We start from the raw sequence: 16,305 nt of genomic DNA on the forward strand, positions 1-16,305 counted from the left end.
GCATACCACATCACAGCAGAGACCTTCAAAACAGCATCAACTATGTATAAACCATGGGTTATTTAAGAACACTGGCATGGTGGCTTTCACTCAAGAAAACTACTCTCCTCCATGGGTGATCGCGCTTGTTCTCGGTTTCTTACTTTGTCTCCTGTCTTACGTCTCTCTCTTGACGGGTGGGAGGAATTTAGGAATGCCTCCTTTCACTTTACTTAGGTGATCCTCTTTAAGTAATGTGAAATGTTTATAAAGCCAAGATATGAAAGACGACCGAAAGAGGTTTTTCACTATCTCCTTTAGTCAGTATCCAAAGACAGTATTTGTTCTGCTACTGCAGTTTTCTTTTTCTTCTAGGGATTCAAGTAGCCCAGAAATGCTGCTCATTTTTCCTGAGGGGGCCGACCCATAAGAATCTGCACGTAGCCAACCCTTGCAGAAGACAACGGAAAATGCTTCAGAAAAGGACTTTGGGGCTTTATGATCCATGAGGTCTTCACAGCCAAGTCTCCTGAAACAGCCCCAACGTCTTCCTGCTCGCTTTTATTTGTATGCTCCTCCACAGGGATCCACACGTCAATCACATATAGGGGATGGACTACATTTTTGTCCTTGTGAACAAGACAAATTTTTGCTATCAGTGGTGAAAATAAACAGCTACAATAAAATGAGTTGTTTCAGATACTAAGAGGTAATATCAAAGGAGACTAGACAAAGGAACATGAATTTAAAGTAGGTAAGAACCAACAATTACTCAGCCATGACTGGGAAGAGACAGTAGACAAATGGTTATGTGGGTACATACAGATAACGAAGAAGTGCAGCTGGACCATAGTGAATGGAGACAGGATAGGAACGGGCAGAGTAGCCAGGCTCTACACTGATTCACTGTACAAAGGTAACGAGCTTGGAGCTTTGACTTATTTTAGTTCAAAGAATAGCTTGACTACTTCTGGGAGATCAAGACTTGCCTTTTTACTTTACTCCCTGTTTTTACCCAGCTAAGGCTGGACTCTCAGCTCTCTGCATTTCCCTTGGTTTTGTGCCTTCGCCTTTAATGTTGCTTACTCCAGTAAGTATACTGTTCCTTAGAATGAATCATGCCAGAATGACAGTCAGTTTGAGGATATGACAGTTTGAGGATATGAGGATATATATATATATGCACACACACACATATATCTATATCTATATCTATATCTATATCTATATCTGATTTGATCAGGAGTAACTAGAACAAGGCCTAATATACAATGAAAACATAAGATTCTACATTAAATGACTATAAAAAAAATTCAGGACAGAAACAAGCAGACTCAAATCAAGTGCAAAGACCATCTAAAACAGTGGGATATTTTAGGAACAGTGTCCTGTAGAATAAACTGGATGAGCCACATATCTATGAAGATGGCTTTATTGTGATGATAGATGTGATTGAATGAAGAGTATATATTAATGAATGCTTTTCATTTCATCCGATCTGTCACTGAGACAAGCTCATTACAGACTATTTACAAGGACCAGTCCATCAAAAAGGCATAAAAGCAGCTGTCAGAAAGTAAGACAGAAGGATCCCAAGAGAACCTGAGGCAACGTTATGGTACCACTATGCACTAGTTGGGACACAGTGGTGATCTAGCCTGGTTCCAACTAATTACAACTCATTTTTCTTACTATTTATATAACTATGTATTCCTTCATACTGTGTGCACAATTATTATAATAAATAGCTCCAAAATAAACAGCTGCTAATGTTATTAAAATCATTGCTAGCTATTACACATTGCTGCATGAATCTAGGAACTTTATTAGGCAATCAAAGTACTAGAAAATGCAGATCAGTAGCCGGCATATTTAGGCGGAAGCTGCAATGATATTATACTTCAGAAATATTGAAGAATATGATCCAGGCATGATGACACACACCTTTAACCCCAGTACTCAGGGTATGGGTGGCAGAGCCAGGCAGATCTGTGAGCTTGAGGCCCACCTGGTCTACAGAGTGAGTTCCAGGACAGCAATGCTATGTAGAGAAATCCTGTTTTGAAAAATTAGTGAATGAATAAATAATACACACACAAATATAAAACTGCAAACCAAACTTAAAAGCTACACTTTCATTATCTTTAAGATCTTCAGAAAACCCAACAACCAGGTTAGACAACATTATGTGAATATCAAAAGGTTTGTATGACTATTTTACCGTATAAATGTGAAACTGGATATGAGCACAGCTAACTAGAAGGAGTTTACCAGGTTTAATTAGTTTTTGCTGGTACTGGACACCAAATGTCAAGTCTTCAATGTCACTCCAGCTTTATGTAACTGTACTTCTGGCTTCAGAACAGGGTTCGACTAGCTCAAGGAGTTCACATTCCATCCACAGTGGGACACTACTCAGCATTAGTTACCACAGTGATTTATGCAGTATCACAAACACACTCAGACTCACTGGAGGGATAGCCTAGGGTTATGCATTCATTTAAGGCTTTAGAGAAAAAATAAATAAATTTCAGCATTTCCTAATACTGTATCATTCTTATAGCTGTACATGTCAATCTTGTATTATAATATAAGGTCCATAACCTCATGTCTCCATACCATTTTCTGACTTCAATCTATATTTAGCTTTAGTTTGTTCTTGCTCAGAAATCATCTTAACATGTGCTACCTTATATAGAGAAACCTTCTCACAGTAATGATTTTAATCAACGCAGAAGAACCTTTCTCTGACATTGAAAAGGAAATCGTTGTGTTTCGTTGCTGCCACTGTTCACTGCAAAGCTGTTTTCTACACAGGGTGCAGAAAATACTGAGAGGCACAGAGTCACGAGCATTTTAAGCTTAAGCTCTAAGTCTGATACTACCCAGCTGAATAAGCTTATGCAAGTTTGTAGATTACTTCGGTGCTCTGAGTCTGTCTTTTTGTTTTGTTTATTGTTTTTTATTTACAGAGTGGAAAGACTGGCCTCAGTAAGGGCTGAACTTGGGAGAGATAGGAAAAAGGACTATGTTTCCAGAACTGAACTCTTCCTACATGGCTTTTCTTCCTCCCTCCAGGTCTTCAGAACTGCCAGAAGCTGAATGGTCACTTTTCTTTTGACTCTGCCCTCTTTGATTTTGTCCTACTGTGCTTTTAGATGTTGCTCAAAATGTAGCATACTCTTTGAGTTGACATACCAGGCAAAAGTGAGCTCAAAATGTTTGGGGCCAGGTTCTCAGCTATGGAGATTTGCTTTGTGTTGAAGGGAACAAACAGTTAAGAATATATATTTAAACAAAATAGCAGCTTATTTTTCTTGTTGGGCACATATACATAACCATAACAGTATATATACAAGTCATCCAGTTCTGTGTTGAGAAGGTCTAGAAGTAACGACTACTTCTGTTTCCCAGACTTTATTTCTAAATATGAACCTCCACTAAAGGAGGCCAAACTCCCGCAGTAATGGCTGATGCTGAGGATAGGTCAGGGAAAATGCAAGGGGATCATGGAAAAGGAAAATTCTCCCCTTCATCAGAAAAGGAATTAATGGGTCTGTATTGACAGGAACACAGAAGCAACTAAGAATGTGTTAAGGAGGACTGGAGAGATGGCTCAGCGGTTAAGAGCACTGATTGCTCTTCCAGAGGTCCTGAGTTCAAGTCCCAGCAACCACATGGTGACTCACAACCATCTGTAATGGGATCTGATGCCATCTTCTAGTGTGCCTGAAGACAGTGTACTCGCATACATAAATAGTAATTCTCTCAAAAAAAAAAAAAAAAAAAGAAAGAAAGAAAAAGAAAAAAGAATGTGTTAAGGAGTAATACTCAGTCTTACAGATGGTTCCAATAGCTTTTCCCCGCAAACCACATTAGTTGTTTCTTAATGAGCATAAAATAATTTTTATATCCCTTGTAATAAAGAAACTTGGCCAGGTATGGTGATATACATCTGTAATTGTAGTGCTGGAGGCTGATGCAGGAGGATTTTTGAGTTTGAGGCCAGCCTGGGTTTCTCTGGGAGACCCTAACTCTAAACAACAAAACTAGAAACAAATCCCTGAAGATACACCTCAGTAAAGAGATAAAAACCTTGGTCATGAATCAGGATGTCACTATGTGACTCCTAAGGAAATTCAATGAGACAGGCACATTGCTTCAGTTGTGCTGCTACAAAGGCTCATAAAAATCATACACAATCCGGGCAGTGGCGGCACACGCCTTTATTCCCAGCACTCGGGAGGCAGAGGCAGGTGGATTTCTGAGTTTGAGACCAGCCTGGTCTACAGAGTGAGTTCCAGGACAGCCAGGGCTACACAGAGAAACCCTGTCTCAAAAAAAACAAAACAAAACAAAACAAAAACAAAAAAAAGTCATAACAAAAATCATTTACATGCATACCAAGGGATAGTGTACCAATTAACCATGAGGTAGTTAAACATCTCAAGGCCATGGAGAAAGGCTAAAGAACAGCTTCACACTGGTGCAAACTAAAGGGCAAGACAACTGGAAGCCAGGGGCCGTCCTGGACCAGATTCTAGAACTAAGTTGGAAACAGCAGCATACGCAGTATTAATTTCAGCAGAGTTCTTGGACACCAGGGTGTGAAGTTCTGAACTGGCACATTCCTTAAAACCCACAGGTTGAAAACCTGGCCCTGGTGGAGCTCTGTTCAGATGGTGAAAGAGCTATTAAGGTTAAATGAGAACATAATGGTGGAACAACCGACTGATCAGAAGGGGTTAGTGCTCCTTTAAGAAAGACATCAGCAAGATTGCTGACTCCTGTCAGGCATGGGAGGACACAAGTCTGCCACAAGTGAGAGAGAATCCTTATGAGAAATCAGCCACCACCTTGATCTTGGTTCTCCAGCTTCCAGAAATATAATACATTTGTTGAGTAACCTGTTTCTGAAGTGTGCTGCTATGATGGGCCAAGGTGATCGCATGGTATTACTATGCTATGATAGCACAGCATTGGGCTGATGTTAAATACTTGATGGATGCCTGTGCTGTGTCCTTGTAATCAACACTCATGCAAGGATCCAGTTTACAGTTCCAGGATATCGTCTGTCTGCCCTCGTCTCCAAGAGTACAGAGATCTTTAAGATCTTGGAAACCAGGTGAAGGATAAGTTGGGAACGTATTATTTCTGCAATGTTTATATAACTTTTAAATCATTTCAAAGTGAATATTGGAGATTGAAACATTTTAGCTACCATCCAAAAACACTTTTATATACATGAGCTGTTATTTTTCATTATCATACAGGAATTGGATTGGTACCTATTTCATTTTATTAAAAGAGAAATCTAGAAAGACCTACATCACTTTACTGCTATCAAAATGGCTGTTCCTCAGATATTCACTTTCAATTAATAAGAAAGCAGTCATGATTGCAACCCTATTATTGACACATTTATACAGCTGTTTTGAAAAATATGGAGAAACAATAGCTGGAAAGGGAAAATAGTTGAAGGAAATATATTGTTAGCTTTAAGCACATTAGCATTAGCATAGGATTTTAAAAACATTTACAAGTATATTGTCTGCGTGTAGGTGCCATGTATGTGCAGTGCCTGAAGAAGCTAGAAGAAGCCAGGAACTGAAGTCAGAGACAGTTCTGTGTCCCTAGGTGAGTGCAGGAAACAGAAGCCAGGTCCTCTGCAAGAACAGCAAACGCTCTTAAGGTCTGAGCCACCTCTCCAGCCCCCTCATATGGAATTTGAGTCTATGCAGTAAGAAAAGTAAAATGAGAGCAAAATGTTGACAATCTGGTATCAGAATGAAAGTACATGTAGAGGGAAAGGGTGACCAAACACTGTCATACCAAGATGGGAGAAGAGAAGTCTGTAACTTCAGTGACCACCTACTAGAGTGATGTCCTAGACGATGCCTACAGCCCTCAGCGCTGTGGCCACTATTCAGTTACTTCTTCAAGGCCATCATCTCCACTGTCACTAACATGCAGATGCCCCTCACTTCTGCTTCCCCTTGCCCTGCTCATTCTCACCGTGTGACTTACATCATGTTCTTCCTGCAGTGTGAATCAAATCATATCCGATCACTCCCATTTTGTCCCTTAGCCATGGCTGAAATAGCTCTGTAGTATCAGGTGTCTGTACCTGCTGTGACCCCATTTCCTTTCACTGTTAACTCTGCTCGCTCTGCACGCTCCACACGGACCCTGGTTTTTTTTGTTGTTGTTTGTCTTTGTTGATATTCAATCCTATCCAACTTATTTCTGTCTCTGGACTTGTGTACGATGTGAGATTTTTGTCTCGTGGGTAGCTCTTTCACAGTTTGGGAGTAGGCTCAAATGTCACCCCCAGGAAGACCTTCTTTTACCTCTTTAGACCTTCTTTTACCCTCCTCATTGTCACTCTCAATGACTTCATGCCATCATCAGCTAGTTTCATAGCAGACACTGTTAGTTGAAATTCCTTTATTTTACATTTATTTTCTGAGTCCTTCAGTAGAGGCTGCAGTCAATAACAAAAGTGATTGTGCCTGACTTAGTTTGGAATGTCCCCAGCAAACTAAAAAGGTGTATGGCTCAGTGAGAGTCAAGGAATACGTGCTGATTGACTGATAGCTCTTCCAGTTTTCGGTTCCAATCCACAATGTGGGGATAGTTAGACCCACAGAGGCCATCAGAAATAAGCTCTAGCTTATGGAGGTGGAAAGGTGGGCACGAGAGAGCTATTGGCTTCTTACAGCTTCTGGAAGAAGGAAAGTCAGTTTTCTTTAATGGTGCAATTGATCACACCGATCACACTCACAGACTAACACATCAATGAGTTAGTTCGCCTTCAGCCTGGACTCTGGATAATAATAATGTGGGGGGGGGGGTAGTTTTGGGAGGAGCCTGGAGTAGGGGATGAATATGACCCAAATACAGAGTAAAATACCCTCAAAGAATTAATAAAACCAAACCATTATTTTGAAAAAGAAATGACCTAACTTTTATAAAATTCTTACTATGCTTCAAGCAATGGCAAAAATCATATTATATTCTTACCCTCCTTGAATTACTGTGATTTCCATTCACGAAATAGGGCCATCAGGTTACGGAGAAGTCATATTAAAATTAAACTTATGCAAGGACAAGACTTGTGTAAATTCATTGATGCTTAACCTCCGAATCTGCTCTCAGTGCTATTTAATATTTATTGGTCCTTGTTTGTGGAACATTTAGAGAACTGAAGAAAGCTTTAGCGTATTTCCCAGGGGTCTGTGCCTGCAAGATGCACGTCTTTATTCCTTCAGTCCCTCCTTTAAAGGCCCTCCTGTCCTGGTCCCTCTATTCTGAACAAACTTGGTTTTTTCGGCGGCTGTCTGACCTAATGGTTTTGCTGGGTAAACAGCAGAGGGGTGATGAGCGCAGTGGGAGACATCTGCCCATGGGGCTGAGAAGATGCACAGGTCGGGGTGTTGGAGAGAAAGGCGGTTCTCATACTAAGTGTTCCAGAAAGAGGGACGTTGGTTTGCCTGCGCTCAGTCAGCGGCGGAAAGCAACGGGGCTGAGCGAACCCCAAGTGAGAGCCCCGCGGCAGAGCTGCCGCTGGGGGCCGCTAGGTCGAGACAAAGGCTGGCGAAGTTTGGGGAGATGGGGATACAAGCCCCAGTGAGGAGCTTGCACGCCGAAGGCCCAAATGCATTTTCTGCAAAGTAAACTAAAGAAGCATCCCAAGGAAACAAAAGTGCGAGGCACAGTCACTTAGCAAGAAAACGCGAACTTACCCTCTTCGGGCCACCCGGCCTCCGTAGCGCCACTGCTAACTGTGGAATCTGGTAGTCAAGGCAGCAGCGGAGGCTCAAGCCGGGTACCGCGAGACTCGCGAGGTCTCGCGAGATCTCGCCAGCGGCCCCGCCAGGCGGGCATTCTTTCCGGGGGGTTATGGGAGGGCTCTGGTGTCCGGGATGGAGGTTGGTGGCTTCGTGTGGCCGGGGCTGGAGGCAGCCCGGGTGGTCAGGGCGGACTGTGGTGAACGCAGAGCTGGTGCTTAGGCCCGGGTGGGATGGGCTCGGAGGCGCGGAGCGGGGTCTGAGACGCCTCGGGACATGGAAGCGCCCGTGCGGGGTCCGGGGGCCCGCGACGCAGCCGCCACGGCGGCCGAGGAGCAGCAACCCTTTCCAGCGCGCGCAGGAGGACGAGTGGCGGCGGCGGAACAAGACGGTGCTCACCTACGTGGCCGCGGCCGCCGTGGGCATGCTGGGGGCCTCCTACGCCGCGGTGCCCCTCTATCGGCTCTACTGCCAGGTAAGGGAGGGGACGAAGCGCGGCACGGATCCCACCTGAGCCATCCCCCTGCCGGGGAGGCCGAGGTCACCCGCCGGAGGGGGGAGGGGGGCGTCGCCTCGGATCCAGACCGGGAAGGACGTGCCCAAGGTCACTAAAAAACCTTGCAAGTGGAAGCCGGTTCCGGTAATGATGGAGCTGGTGCCACCCTTCAAAGGGCTATCAGCACAGCCATTCTGTGAAGCGCGGGGAGAAGGTACCGCTGACACTTGGTGAGTTAGAGCGGCTGTCGCATACCTGGAGGTTCACAGGACACCTCCCCTGCCCCAGATAGTTGTCCAACCTAAAATGCTAATAGTATACAGTGGTGCCGAGACCCACAGAAATGGAATTGACACTCCTGTGTTCAAGCTTTCCTCATTCTAGGTTAGCATCATCAGCCTAGGCTAGTTTAGCATCATCAGGCTAGGCTGGGTTAGCCTGAGGTTTAAAAAAAAAAAAAAAGGAAAAAAACCCTAAAATCAAGTTCCACGTTAAGCACCGATATTTCCAAAAGAATGCCCTGTTACTTGTGGAATCAACGAGTTTTAGAGAAGGAAATAAATAAATAAGGGAAGCCATAGAATGGTCCCTCTTCATGAGCAAATTAAAATGTAACCCAGGAAAACTGTGACAGACTCAGTAATATAGGCTTGAGCCCAGGACATTATTTTTCTGTTTTCTACCTTTTAGTTTAAACACCAAACTTGAGAAACTTCAATAACATGTCCCTAGAATATATAAGGAATTGTTTTGTTATTGAAAGACGGAACACTTAACTTGCTTTTTCTTCAGCGGATTTAAATCCTTTATGAAAAAAAAAATAGTTCATCTTAAAACTGAGTCTCTGAAACAGAATCATATCCTTACCTGTTAACTAAGGTCAAATTTATGATTTCTCTTTTAGGATTAAAGTTTAATTTGACAATATTGAGAGAAATTGAAAAAGCTAAGTAACGTGTGTAACAAGTGAAAGAAAGATAATAAAATATTAATATGGTAGGGTTTTTTTTTTTTTTTTTTTTTTTTTGCATCTTCCTTTAGCCTCATTCGGCTTTTTGTTTTTCTGGTGTAAGAAAGGTGAATTATCTGGCAGTGAGAATTGTGATAACCTCAGGCAGCAGTGTGTACACCTTGGAAGTAACACCACCTCTACCTCTAATGAGGAAATAATGGTGATGGGGAAACGTCAGACACAAATTACTCTTTTGCTACTTTAGGGTAGTTGGCGGGCAGGGTAGCCAGACAAGAGGAAGAAAGTCAGGGCCTCATTAACTGTGATGAAGGGTAAATAGGTGTGTATGCAGAGAATTACAGCTAAGAGGCAGGAAAACATTAATCTCCCAAGTGGGAAAACAGTCATGATGCCCTAGGAAAGCAGAATATAAGAATAAAGTTATGAACTTAATTTGAACTATAAAACCCATGGTACAGAAAAGTATACACAGGAACATGGATTCCTTGTTTAAGTTAAAATGACCAGGTTTGGTTCAACTTTTTAAGTGAATAATAGTTTATGTAAAATATACTAGCCAGCGAAGGGGACTGTGTTTAATGAAAGTTACACTTGAAAATATTTGGTATCCTCTCAGAGATTAATAGTTTGTCTTCAAATTTTGCTTTTCAAAAGTAGGAATCACTTTAACAAATATAGGCAAACCGTTGATGCAGTTACAAGAATGGCCAGAGGTAGCATACAGTTTGGCTCCAAGTAGAACATTCAATCGCTTTCCAAATGTTACTTTTCTGCAGTAAGTCCGTGAAGATCTAAACCCTGCTGTTTACCATATGCAGTGTCTGTTGTAGACTACTGGACTTGGAGGATCAGCAGTGGCCGGGCACTCCTCAGACCAGATCGAGAACATGGTGCCTGTCAAGGACCGGGTCATTAAGGTCACCTTCAATGCTGACGTTCATGCCAGTCTCCAGTGGAACTTCAGACCTCAGCAAACAGAGATCTATGTGAGTGTCTAGTGCACCTGTCTAAGGTCATTTCAAAACGCTAGGCCACCCCACGAATAATTACACTCAATAATTGTGAAATATAATTCATGAAATGTAGTTGTACAAGTGTTTTGAAATGTCTACTTTTTTTGTGGATAGTTTCTTTATTTACAATATTTCAAATATTATCCTCCCTGTCCTCACGCCCCCTGCTTCTATAAGGGTGTTACTCCACCCACCCACCCACTCCCACCTCCCTGCCCTTGATTCCCCTACACTGGGGCATCTATCAAGCCTTCATAGGACCAAGGACCCCTCCTCTCATTGATGCCTGACAAGGCCATCCTCTGCTACATATGCAGCTGGAGCCATATGTACTCCTTGGTTGATGGCTTAGTCCCTGGGAGCTCTGGGGGGTCTGGTTGGTTGATATTGTTGTTCTTCCTATAGGGTTGCAAACCCCTTAAACTACTTCAGTCCTTCTCTAACTCCTCTATTGGAGACCCGGAGATCAGTCCAATGGTTGGCTGAGAGCATCTGTCTCTGTATTTGTAAGGCTCTGGCAGAGCCTCTCATGAGACAGCTATATCAGGCTCCTGTCAGCATGCACTTCTTGGCATCCACAATAGTGTCTGGGTTTAGTAACTGTATATGGGATGAATCCCTAGGTGGGACAGTATCTGGATGGCCTTTCCTTTAGTATCTGCTTTACACTTTATCTCCATATTTGATTCTGTGAGTATTTTGTTTTCCTTCTAAGAAGGACCAAAGCACCCATACTTTTAGGCTTCCTTCTTCTTGAGCTTCATATGGTCTGTGAATTGTATCTTGGGTATTTGGAGCTTTTGAACTAATATCCACTTATCAGTGAGTGCATATCATGTGTGTTCTTTTGCGATTGGGTTACCTTACTCAGGATGATATTTTCTGGTTCTATGCATTTGTCTAAGAATTTCATGAATTCATTGTTTTTAATAGCTGAGTAGTACTCCATTGTGTAAATGTACCACATTTTCTGTATCCATTCCTGTATCTGGGTTCTTTCCAGCTTCTGGCTGTTATAAATAAGACTGCTATGAACATAGTGGAACATGTGTCCTTATGACATGTTGGAACATCTTCTGGGTATATGCCCAGGAGTGGTATAGCTGGGTCCTCAGGTAGTACTATATCCAATTTTCTGAGGATTTCCAAACTGAATTCCAGAGTGGTTGTACCAGCTTGCAATCCCGCCAGCAGTGGAGGAGTGTTCCTCTTTCTCTGCATCCTCGCCCGCATCTGTCACCTGAGTGTTTGATCTTAGCCATTCTGACTGTGTGAGGTGGGATCTCCGGGTTGTTTTGACTTGCATTGCCCAGATGACTAAGGATGCTGAACATTTCTTTATGTGCCTCTCAGCCATTCAGTATTTCTCAGTTGAGAATTCTTTGTTTAACTCTTTACCCCATTTCTTAATAGGGTTATTTGATTCTCGGGAGTGAAATGTCTACTTTTTAAAAGTGCCTTCCTTCCCTTTGAATGTAACTATAACATTAGAGGTTTTTGTGACAGAGTCTCAATGTGTAGCCCAGCCTGGCCTAAAACTCATGGTCCTGCCTCAACTTAGCCTAGCTTGCTATTTTTCTTGATTTCTCCATGCATTAACTTTTGTTTTAAACAAAAGTTTTATTCAGTCAGTTTTATTCTGGTTGTAAACTTATTGTATTACAATTTAAGATTTAAGGTCAGTTCAACATTGATAGCCCCTTTAAGAAATTCAACTATGGCATTAAGGTCTATGTGATTTAGAGGTATAGAGGCATGTACTTTGTATGGTGCTGACTATATTTTAACTTTTAATAACCTGGAACAAAGTCATGTGTTTATAATCGTGATTAAAAGCTGATTGAATCCCTTGGTCATTAATGTTGAGTTTATAGCAGTACCAAGTCATGTTATATAGCTTTCTGACTTTTACTCTGGTGGTATAGATGACAGTAAAAAAATGTGGAGAATCATAATCATAAAAAGTAATTTACTGGTTTATCAGAAGTATTTCTGTCCCTCAAAAAGAAAAAAAAAAAAAAGGAGCCGTGTGTGGTGGCGCGCGCCTTTAATCCCAGCACTTGGGAGGCAGAGGCAGGCAGATTTCTGAGTTCGAGGCCAGCCTGGTCTACAAAGTGAGTTCCAGGACAGCCAGAGCTATACAGAGAAACCCTGTCTCGAAAAACCAAAAAAAAAAAAAAAAAAAAAAAAAAAAAAAAAGGTAATTTTGGGGGTAGGAGAAAGTACTGAGGTCTGAACCAAGGGTCTTTTATGTTCTACCACTGAGCTAAGCATCCCCACTACCAAAAATGTTTAGATGTGAGTCAATTATTTCAATGGTAACAGAAGTAACCATACTCCTATATTGTATCCAAATGCTTGTAAATTTTTACTAATTGCAGTTCTGGAAGGATTTGAAGTGAGATTTGCATGTTAATTGGAGATGACACACAAAAGCTTTAATATCACACATTATTAACAAACTCTTATAAATCATAGTGCTTGTCCAGTTTAGTGAACATCACCTAATATTCATTAAGAATTTTGTAGGTTATAGCTTTGGATAATGGTTCAAATTGCATAGCAGTAAACAGGATGATGGTGAATTGGTATAAGTGACAGAATGTCCAATGGAAACTTGTTCTAGCCTTGGGTGCCGCTGTTTTTTGTTTTTAATTTTTCAAATTATTAACTAAACAGATTTTGCTCTGTTTGTTTTACTTTGGTTATATATTTATGGCACTCAGAATTAGGGTAAGTTTAACATTGTCGTCCTTCAAAAGATTCGGCAATCATGACATTCAGGTTTAACTATTATAAGGTATTTGAGCTTGAGTTGTGGTTTGCTTAGTTTGTCCTTGGACACATGGTAAGTAATTTGTAGGTTATTGCTTGAAGAATGTCAGACAACCAACAGGGACATTCATAACTATGGTTCTTTATTGACATAAGCAAATACAATCTGAAACTAAGGAAGGCTTGTTGCAATATTCCCAGTACATTGGGTTAGGTATTATGGTCCAGTTAGGTATTAGGTATAATAGGCAAATAATATGACTTAATTTAGCAGGAGGAAAGCATGGCACTGGAGCTAATGTGTGTTTATTAAAACAGGTGGTACCAGGAGAGACTGCACTGGCATTTTATAAAGCTAAGAATCCTACTGACAAACCAGTAATTGGAATTTCTACATATAATGTTGTACCGTTTGAAGCTGGACAGTATTTCAATAAGATACAGGTAAACTGAATATAAACTTTATGATAAATGTTTGAACAACTGCTTAATATGAATTAAATGCTTTCGGTTTCTAAAAATTCTTTTCTGGCTGGGTGTTACAGTTTATGCCTGTAATCCTAGTACTCAGGAGGCTGAGATGGGAGCAGGGCCGTGAGGTAGAGGCCAGCCGGATATGTAATTGATACTAGGCCGACCTAGGCTTCAGTGTGAGACCCTGATTCAGAAACAAACAAAAGCATCAATTAGTACTTATTTTGTCTAAATATAAAGCCTTTTTTTTTAAAAAAAAAACTCTTCATTACCTACACTAGCTAGATGGTGTTTGCTCCTTTTGTTTGTTTCTTTGTTTTGAGACAGGGTCTGTGTAATCCTGACTGTCCTGGGACTCTGTAGACCAAGGCTGACTGGTGGTGTCAAAGGGCTGCACCACTACATCTGGCTACTGTATTTGTAACCCTTAAAGCAAAACTCAGCCTTTGATGAAAAGATGCTATTATCCTATAATGGTGCTTAAGGGTAGGAAATGAATATTGCTTTAAGTAATACAGTTGGCCTGCTATTATTCACCAAGTATCTTTCTATAATTTATAGTGCTTCTGTTTTGAAGAACAAAGGCTTAATCCACAAGAAGAAGTAGATATGCCAGTGTTTTTCTACATTGATCCTGAATTTGCAGAAGATCCAAGAATGGTGAATGTCGACCTCATCACTCTTTCTTACACTTTTTTTGAAGCAAAGGAAGGGCACAAGTTGCCAGTTCCAGGCTATAATTGAAGCAGCTCCCAAGGCCTGCTTCAGATTTGTGATTTTTGGAAAATCATGTATTGCTTTCTCAGAAGAGAAATATTCTATAGTAATGTATTTTAAAGCCTTGTATTTTAAATGGTTTTACCTTTCTTTCTTTCTTTGCACCTTCATTTATCCCACTTAAGACTGAAAGAACAAGTTCAAAACTCAGTCTGTGGTGAAAAGATGCTGCTATCCTGTGATGGTGCTTAAGGGTAGGAAACAAACACAGCTCTGTTTTAAGTAATAGAATATGAATATTGTTCATATTCCAAGCCTGAAGAATATATGACTGCCCAAGTGTGACTATTAAAAACTGCATCATGGGCCAGGGATATGAATCAGTGGGTTAAATAAAGTGTTTGCCACATAGGCCTGACAACTTGATTTCTATTCCCGGAACCAGCCTTAAAAGAGTGACTACAGTAGCTCCTACCTGTAATCCCAGAGTTCTTACAGTGAGCTGGGAGGTGGAGCCAGGAGAATCATCTTGCCTGTATATGCATGCTCTGGCTGCCCACACACAGATATAAACTGCTTTAACAGTTCAGTTTAAGTCCTCCTGAAGTATTAGCCCTTCACATCTATAATAATGTATCTGAAAACTTCGAAACAGAATCGACATGCAACTGTTTAGTTCATAGGCATGCTGGTTGCTGTTTTCCTTCAGTATAAACTGACACCATTTAAAAATTTTAAAATTTATCTTCTTAATATGTGGGGAGGATGAATGCTACCCATGCTGCAGCAGACAATGGGCAAGCTGTGGGAGACAGCTTTCTCTCACTGTGAGGGTCTCAGGAATCAGGGGAGCACGTGCCTTCACCGGCAGAGCTTTCTCTGGCTGACCCAACAGTGTGGAGGAGGAGACACTTGCTCCAAGTTTGCCTTCTGAGTGCAAGTGTGCCTTTTTCTGTTAAGCTTGAGGGCTGTTTTATTCCGAGTACTGACTAGATAATCATTTGGAAATGACGGAATCATGATCTAACAGAAAATTACACCTGCTAGTCTAAGCTAGCATTTACCACCATAAATCCAAGTTCATTAACATCATGTAAGGGTAAAATTGTGAAGATTTACTGACATAAAAGCTCATTAAACTAGAAGACAAAACAACAACACAACTGACAAATTAATAGTAATTTAATTTTATGTAAATGATGCATTGTCCAGTTTTCCAAGAGTCATTGTTTCAAATCAGAATGTGAATTATAATAAAAGGCAAGAATGTTAAACATTACATAGGACTAACTACATCTTAGGCCACCTGATGCAGTGGCCTACTCAGGCACTTGAAATATAATTAAACAAGTCTTTCAAGCAATTCTAAACCAAAATGTTATTTATAAACAAGTACAAACTGAATTGTACATTCAGATTCAGTTAAATAAAGGCACTCATTTTCTTCCTTTCCCCATCTGTTTACAATATTTTATAGTAGGATGATTGATCTTAAAGTACCCCATCATAGATCTGTCATGATTTGTACTGATAGCAATGCCTGCACAATGTAAGAGTCCACAGTTTAACCAGTTGGCCTAGTTCTAGGCAGTTTTCCTCACAACAAGATTTTCCTGAAGTCTCAAGGCATTGTCAGGAACAGCAGTGTTGGCCAGGAAGTGTTAACTCTTCTGTTGAAGCTTCCAGCAGAGAAATGGTCCACTGGGGCTCTCCCTGTTGGCAGGTCTTGTCTGTCAGGCCTCTGCTGATCAAGTATTCCTTTAGAGAGCTGGCCCTTTGTGTATCTGAAATAAAGAGAAGACATTGGCCCATCTGCCCTTCCCGAACGACTGGAAGACCACAGCAGAAAGGCTGGAAGGTACTTCCCCCTCCCATGGTTACAGATGAGAAGGAAATAAAAATAACAGGTCATTAGAGGTCAGGTCTCCAGTAGTGTGTGAATAGGATAACGGGTGCAGGAGCACTAATGATGGCTTCTGTTGTCCAGGTAGCTGGGTATGTACTGCCCACCAGAGCCATAAGAGCTGCATTAAAATGACAAGGAATTTCTACTGATCGTCTGGTTTTGTTAGCATTAATACTTATATG

The 16,305-nt window shown here is 41.3% G+C and overlaps 3 protein-coding genes across 14 annotated transcripts in view; 1 reads left to right on the plus strand and 2 right to left on the minus strand.

The window, feature by feature from the left end:
* Stxbp4 (syntaxin binding protein 4) overlaps positions 1-7,828 on the minus strand; it is a 161,645-nt gene extending 153,817 nt beyond the window's left edge. For 6 of the 8 annotated variants that reach the window (XM_030245750.1, XM_006532736.4, XM_006532738.4 and 3 more), the window contains exon 1: positions 7,725-7,827. The gene's annotated coding sequence lies outside the window, so the exon portion shown is untranslated. Of the gene's footprint in view, positions 1-7,724 lie in introns of all 8 variants that reach the window. The other 2 variants (XR_388390.4, NM_011505.2) reach the window with 2 other exon arrangements.
* A 47-nt stretch (positions 7,829-7,875) lies between these two features.
* Cox11 (cytochrome c oxidase assembly protein 11, copper chaperone) lies at positions 7,876-15,669 on the plus strand. Its single transcript, NM_199008.2, has 4 exons — positions 7,876-8,244; positions 10,069-10,224; positions 13,345-13,470; positions 14,062-15,669. The coding sequence occupies exons 1-4, from the start codon at positions 7,882-7,884 to the stop codon at positions 14,242-14,244; spliced, it is 828 nt and encodes a 275-aa protein (NP_950173.1). The 5' UTR covers positions 7,876-7,881; the 3' UTR covers positions 14,245-15,669.
* Positions 15,382-16,305, minus strand: part of Tom1l1 (target of myb1-like 1 (chicken)) — a 42,590-nt gene continuing 41,666 nt past the window's right edge. For all 5 annotated transcript variants that reach the window (XM_006534269.4, NM_001357544.1, NM_001357543.1 and 2 more), the window contains one exon: positions 15,382-16,001. The gene's annotated coding sequence lies outside the window, so the exon portion shown is untranslated. The remainder of the gene's footprint in view (positions 16,002-16,305) is intronic.

The sequence above is a fragment of the Mus musculus genome, chromosome 11 (genome assembly GCF_000001635.26).
Source record: "Mus musculus strain C57BL/6J chromosome 11, GRCm38.p6 C57BL/6J".
NCBI lineage: Eukaryota > Metazoa > Chordata > Mammalia > Rodentia > Muridae > Mus > Mus musculus.